Below are 7,153 nucleotides of genomic sequence, written 5' to 3' on the forward strand. Positions count from 1 at the left end.
CCATCCTGCAAAAAAAGAACTTTGTCTCTGACTTACTTCTAGTGCATGGGAGTCAGAGGATAATTTCTTGCTATTCCCTTTTCTCTGCCCCATTCACAGATTTTGCAAACCTCTATCATGTCCCCATTCCGCTGCCAGCACCTCCCTTGTCTCCCTTCCCACCTTGTCCACTGAGAGGTGGCAGATCTGCAGGCGCAAAGAGATCTGACAACTTGCTGGTCTCTTATACAGTAGCTGCAAAGAGCCCTCTGGATTGGACATTCTGCTTCCTTCCCTCCCTGCTTTAATTAGGTATCTGAGTCACCCTTTAATAAAATGATTAATCTCCCGCTCCCCATCAGGTTTATTAGGTGGCCCGAGTTGTAATTACTTGAGCCTCCTCAGCACATTTTACACTTAAAGTAAATAATGACTTGCTTCAAATATTATTAATCGTGTTAAATTATTTTCCACTAGATGCATTATGGACTTGTCACTTTTCCAGCCAATGCTAAATAATGGAACCAGTATGGCATTTGCAACATCTAATCATGTTACGTGGAATAAATTTGCTTTGTTGGGTGCATATGTGTGTGTGTGCGCCTGTGGGAGAGAGATTGATTTGTTGTTTTGAATGTGTAGGGAGGAAAAAGCAAGGCCTAGGAATGGGGGGTGGGAAATGTGACTTTAGAGATATTTTTAGGGAACCCACATATTCTCATCTAGACTCTCAAGGTGAGTCCACACATTCCTTTAAATCACTAGGTTTCAAATATTCTACCTTAAGGGAACGCCGTGATCAATTCATATGCTGAGTTGCAAAGAACCCTGGGACATTTTCTAGGGGGCATACACTGTTTGTACAGGGCATCCTCAGTATTAAACACTGGGCTCCAGTACTCAGACAAGGCTCACTACTTAATGCCTGCTGTGGGCTCCACCTAATCCCACCCACCCCCCTTGTTGGACAATCAAGTGGCCAACATTTACATCTGTCACACTGTATTGCCCAATATAGTAGGATGGCTCCAGGGTGGCTTCATGCCAGTGGGACAGTAGAATCTGTTCAGAACATTCAAGGAGCTGTCCAAGGTCCTATCCCCCCAAAAGGTCCCGCACCTTGGACAGCTCCTTTAAAGTTCAGACTAAACCCTGAAGCAGATTCCACTGCCTCGCTGACATGGAGCCCCCAGGTGCCACTGCATGAGTGCAACAGCACTCTCCCCACTTGTGATTCCCAGCAACTGGTGTGCAGCAGCTTATTGACCCTGATCCTGTGAGGCAATGCACAGTATAGCCATTATTCATAGCCAATAGCCACCAATAGCCTTATCCTCCATGAATCTATGTAATTCTCTTTTAAAGCCATCCAACTTGGCGTCCGTCACTGCCTCTTGTGGGAGCAAATCCCACAGTCCAGTGGTTCCCAACCTTTTTTTTAACCCATGGGTCCCTTGAATATTGCTGATGGTCTTGGTAATGATTCTGTTGTAGCAATGGGAGTGCCCTGTGTTAAATGGGGTATGCTTTTCCACTGGATTTTCATTTCTTAGATTGCATTTTATTACAACACTAGGGACTGCCACCCCTGCTTGCTTTGCTCACCATCCCCACCTACAGTCACCAAAGCCCTTCTCCCCCATGCATTGCCAAAGCCCTTCCCACTTCCCCTCATGGGTCACCAAAGCCCTCCCATTCCCCCCCAGGTCGCCTGAGCTTTCCCTGCCCCTCTGCGGGTTGGCAAAGCTGCCGCCCAGCCATTGAGCTGCTGCCGCCACCACCACCTGCCCGCTGCCCAGTTTACCATCCAGGCTGCAGCTGTCACCATGTAGCCTGCCCGCCCGCTTGCCCAGTACACCATCTTTGCTGCTTCACCCCCAACATCATGCTGCGTCATGGCGTAACGGCTGAGCTTTTTATTATATAGGAAGACAAACTGCATCCCACAGAATGCAGTCTGTAATGCAATAAAACAAGCAATAAAAACCACAATGAAAGTCAGCCTGAATTATTAATGCAAACATGCTGTGGACCACCTGAACGAAGCTCCTGGGCCACGCTTGTGGGCTTCCCATTGTGGCATCCGGTTGGCCACTGTAAGAACACGATGTTGGACTAGATGGGCCATTGCTCTGATCCGGCAGGCCCATCTTCTGTTTTAGAAAGCCTTTGATCCTTCACTGAATTTGTCAAAATCCCTTTTCAAGCCATCCAAATCGGTGGCTGTCACTGCTGCTTATGGGAGCAAATTCCAGAGTTTAACTGTGCTCTGTGTGAAGAAATACTTTCTTTTGTCTGTCCCAAGTCTTTCAACATTTGATTTCATCTGATGACTCCCTTGGGTTCTAACTTAGAGAAAAACGTGTCTCTGTCCACACCATGTCTACCCTTAAACCCCTCTGCCATGCCTCCCACTCTCACCTTTTTTTCTAAACCCAAAAGCCCCAAATGTTTTAACATTTCCCTGTAGGGGAGTGGTTGCACCCCTTGATTATTTTGGTTTACCTTTCCTACAATATCCTTTTTGAGTTGCAGCAGCTGGAACTGTACATAACAGACCACAATGTTAACCAAAGTTAAAGCTAACCAGGGCTCTTACATAAGCAAGATTAGAAACTATGGGTTGTAATCAACTAAGTCCTTCTCAGAGCAGAAGCGCTGAAATTAAGGAAGCTACAGTCACCAATGGGTCTACTCTTAGGATGATGGTAACGACAACAGAAGAGTTATGTAACTGTAAAGTTGACAGTGAGGACATTGAACTTGTCAAGGATTATCAATACCTCGCCACAGTCATTAACCAAAATGGAGACAATAGTCTAGAACCAGAACTGTCACTAGAAGCTAAAATGATGAAACTGAGGTTATCATACTTTGGACACATCATGAGAAGACATGATTCACTAGAAAAGACAATAATGCTGGGAAAAACAGAAGGGGGTAGAAAAAGAGGAAGGCCAAACAAGAGATGGATTGATTCCATAAAGGAAGCCACAGACCTGAACTTACAAGGTCTGAACAGGGTGGTTCATGACAGATGCTCTTGGAGGTCACTGATTCATAGGGTCACCATAAGTCGTAATCGACTTGAAGGCACAGAACAACAACAAACTCTTAGGATAGCATGGAATGGCACCCCATGGTTTGTAGGCAATTTTGTGGGCTTCAGATGTAATTAACATTACTGCCAATGTCATTTGTTGCATGTGATGTATGAGATGTCCCATTCCTAACCCCCTCACAGGCATGAGGACTTTTTCTTCCTAACTGACCCAGAAGATTTCATTGAGAGTCATTACCCTGATGAACCAGAATGGCAGCTCATTCAACCTCCCATCTCACTGCAGGTGTTTGAGGGGAGAGCTTTCAAATCACCAGCGTTTTTTAAACTTCAGCTCATCCTCCTCTCTCCAGACACCTCAGTGCTTCACACAGGTCAGTTTGCAGTCGGAAGCTTTGGATGTGCTTTGACACACTCTGCAATTTTAATCTCACCGATAACGATGGGGTGGGGTGATTTTAAGACAGGTTTTTGGAACCAGAGATCTGTATCTGCTCAGATGCACTATGAGGATCTCCTGCAGGTGAACATGTGGATGGGTATGGAGGGATAACCGCCTCATTTCAATTGGGGAAAGCTGATCTATGGGCACGTAGGCATGCTCGGAGACTGCCAAAAGCCCTGTGGAAAAGTACACCTCCCTATGGTTTAGGGCAACCTTCCTCAACCTGCTGACCTCCAGGGGGTTTGGACTACAGCTCTCATCAGCCCTAGCCAGATGGGTCTGATAGGGTTTGTTTGCCCCAAACATTTGGAGAGTATCAAGTTGGAGAGTGCTGGTTTCAAGAGCAGATCCAGACTGTCTAAGGCCAATACAGAAAGGTGGGAGAGTGAGCTGTCCCAGGGGAAGAGTTGCACAACTGCAGGGCAGTGGCCAACAAGGCCCCGAGGTAACCATCTACTTACTTCGGTGCTCTGCAGTGAAAAATGGGCTAAACCAATGCTTCTCCGTCTTCCTTTCTACAGACCGAGGGGCAGCAACCGTGTCTTTAGCAAGCACCCATTCAACAGAGTTCACTTACCAGCTCTTGAAGCTTTGCCATGATAACAGCAAAGAGGATATAGGCAAGACTCACGGAATGCTGACCATGTCCTATAAAAGAATGGCCCTCAAAGTCTTCCTGCCTAGCGAGGGCCTCTTTGAGCTGCAAATCTTCGCTCGCCCTTCTGATTCCCGGAAGCCATATTCTTGGGTGTGTTCCTTTCATGTCGAGTGCCTGGAGTCCAGCTGCAAAGTGGAGTTACCAGAGAACCCTTTCCCTTTCTGGGGGCTACATCCTAAAGCAAGGGAGTTTGGGATTGAGGAGTGCAACTGGGAAGAAGACGTGACTGTTGCCACCACGGGGACACTGAAGTTGGCTTTGCAGACCCAATGGCCTCTGTTGGCGACCTATGAGTTGGTTCATCCAGATTTAGACAACGCCCTGAGCAGCAAGTGCCTGGTGTCCCAAGTGCAAGAGGAGAAGCTCAGCTGCCATGTGCTTTGCCCTTTTGTGGGTTATTACAGACTCTCTGCATTTGTCAAGGGCATCGGCGAGGAAGAGTTCAAGAACGCTGCCAACTTCCTCATATGTTGCTCTGGCTCCATCAACCACAACGAGCTCTTCCCATTGGGTCTCAGCCCGCACTGTGGGTCTGGGATCAGCTCCCAATGGAGAGGGCTCTCCAACCCGAGCCACACCAACCCCATTATCAATACCAAAAAGGGACGGTGCACGATCACATTTCATACCCAGCCAGGCTTCGAAGTCACTGCCACTTTGAGCAAGGACAAGATAACTAACAATACATACCCAATGGAACGATACGTCTTGGTTACTCACCTGGAGAATAAGGTTAGTGTTTCCATCTTGATCCCCGAATCGGGAGTCTACAAGGTAAGCTTGTATGGGAGGGACACCGAAAGCAAAGAATTCACCCACGTATGTGATTACGTTGTCCGCTGCTTCGCCAGTCTGCAGTGGCTGCCTTTCCCCAGGGCGTATAGCTTGTGGAGGAGGGGCTGCGTCCTCCTGCAACCCAGGACAGGAGTCCTGCAAGAGGAAAGCTGGGTGAGATTCCGGATCAGGATGCCCGGAGCCTACAGCGCTCATGTGGTCGGACATTCACGGATGGAGCTGAAACTAGGGCAAAGCAAAGTGTGGGAAGGGGATGTGTACACCGGCCTTGCTGGGACAACGCTGAAGGTAGCTGTCAAATTCTCTCGAGAGTCCCCAAGCATGGATGTTGTCCTCTTGTTCAATGTTGAAGGCAGTTCATCCACTCCAGCCGACTCTTTGGGGTGAAATCATTCAAGATTCTATGGACTTGGAGAACTGTGAGGAAACAATGCTCTCTACGCCATCCCCCAGGCCGCACCCTGATCTCTCTCAGAAATGGGGACCTTTCCTGGACTCCAACTCCCACAATCCCTTATACCTTTGGCCATGCCGACTGAGGCTGATAGGAGTTGGAGTCCAGCAACATCTAGAGGGTCACAAGTTTCCCACCCTTTGCTGTAAATTGTTCCAGGATTCAGCCCTGGAATAATAAAGGTGAGAATATCTCTGGCCATGTGCAAACAGCCATTTCCTGACCACAGAGGGATCACAACCAAACCCCACCATCATCTCTCTCTCTCTCTCTCTCTCTCTCTCTCTCTCTCTCTCTCTCTCTCTCTCTCTCTCTCTCTCTCTCTCTCTCTCACACTCACTCACTCACTCACTCACATGAAATCAAGGGCAGTTTCTGGCTGATTTTTCTTCCAGAACCTTTCTATTTAGAAATGACTGCTTGTGGGACTTCGTAGTATCCATTTCTTAATTTTATGGCCATTGGATTCCTTGACTCCCTGATGCTCATGAGTAATTCTCTGCAGTGCTGTTTCCCCTACCCCAGGAAGCCATTCAAGTTTGTGGGCACACTAGCCACTTGAAAAGCAGCCAGAATGGTTTTTCTGGCTGCGTTTTGAAGTGACTCTGCCCTCTGCTGGCCACACCTCCCTTCCCCACTGCTGCCTTCAGACCTTTCAGGACCACCCACAGCAAAGGGTCGGGCCAATCACCGTCTCTGTCTGAGCCTGCTGCGTTTCCATTGGCCGCACCTGGAAGACAAAGGGGTCAGTCGACGAATCATTTGTGAAACCTCCCTGAAGTTGAATTTAAAAAAAGATGCGCTGGAACTGATCTGACAAGGTTTTAATAGTAAAAAGGGGTGGAGTTTGACTACCGTTGTGTGCCCCCATTTTGAGAAAAGAGAGTCAGAGACGCACTGGAACTGGCACAACAGTAAGTGTGTTTCTACCCTAAGTTAGGCTCTAGGCCACACATGGGGGAACATGTGAGATCTCCTGTAGATGCTGCTGTACTCCCAACTGGCCATTGGCCATGCTAAGTGGAGCTGGAATCCAACAACATCTAGAGGTCCACAGGTTTCCCATCCCAGCTCTCGGCCCTCACCTCTGGCAGCTCTATGCCTCCCCCCGCCTTTGAATCAGGCTGAGTAGATGAAGAAAATCCAGACAGGTTTATTTATTTATTTATTGCATTTGTATACCGCCCCATAGCTGAAGCTCTCTGGGTGGTTTACAACAATTAAAAACATTAAAAACAAATATACAAATTTAAAAGCACATTTTAAAAAAGCCATTTAAAAACACATGCTAAAATGCCTGGGAGAAGAGGAAAGTCTTGACCTGGCGCTGAAAAGATAACAGTGTTGGCACCAGGTGCACCTCGTCAGAAAGATCATTCCATAATTTGGGAGCCACCACTGAGAAGGCCCTCTCCCTTGTTTGTGGGGTGATGCTGGCAGGGAAAGCGTTGAGCTTTTGGAGACTGAACGATAGATGGATTGGCGAGTCCTTTCTGGAAGGACGGGCGGGAAATTAATTAATTAATTAAATAACTAAATAAAATAAACAAACCCCAGAGAATAGGCTGTGTGTGCTGCTAGCCCCTTTCAACAAAGAGCCTTTAAAGGCCGAGGAATTCATTGTGGCGCAAGCTTTTATGGGCCAGAACCCAGTTAATTAGATGCTGCTTCAATGCTCCTGATGGCAGTTGGTTCTAGCCAAAAAGCTTGTAACAAAACAAGTTTGTTAGCCTTTAAAGGTGCTACAAGACTTCTATGCCG

General features: G+C 47.5%; 1 protein-coding gene across 1 annotated transcript in view; it reads left to right on the forward strand.

Moving 5' to 3' along the window:
- LOC133363690 (uncharacterized) overlaps positions 1-5,325 on the forward strand; it is a 117,352-nt gene extending 112,027 nt beyond the window's left edge. The window contains exons 6-7 of the mRNA XM_061582956.1: positions 3,224-3,414; positions 4,007-5,325. Coding sequence (XP_061438940.1) covers positions 3,224-3,414; positions 4,007-5,325 — 1,510 coding nt within the window. The remainder of the gene's footprint in view (positions 1-3,223; positions 3,415-4,006) is intronic.
- Positions 5,326-7,153: the final 1,828 nt, after the last annotated feature.

This window comes from Rhineura floridana, chromosome 9 (assembly GCF_030035675.1).
Source record: "Rhineura floridana isolate rRhiFlo1 chromosome 9, rRhiFlo1.hap2, whole genome shotgun sequence".
NCBI classification, from domain to species: domain Eukaryota; kingdom Metazoa; phylum Chordata; class Lepidosauria; order Squamata; family Rhineuridae; genus Rhineura; species Rhineura floridana.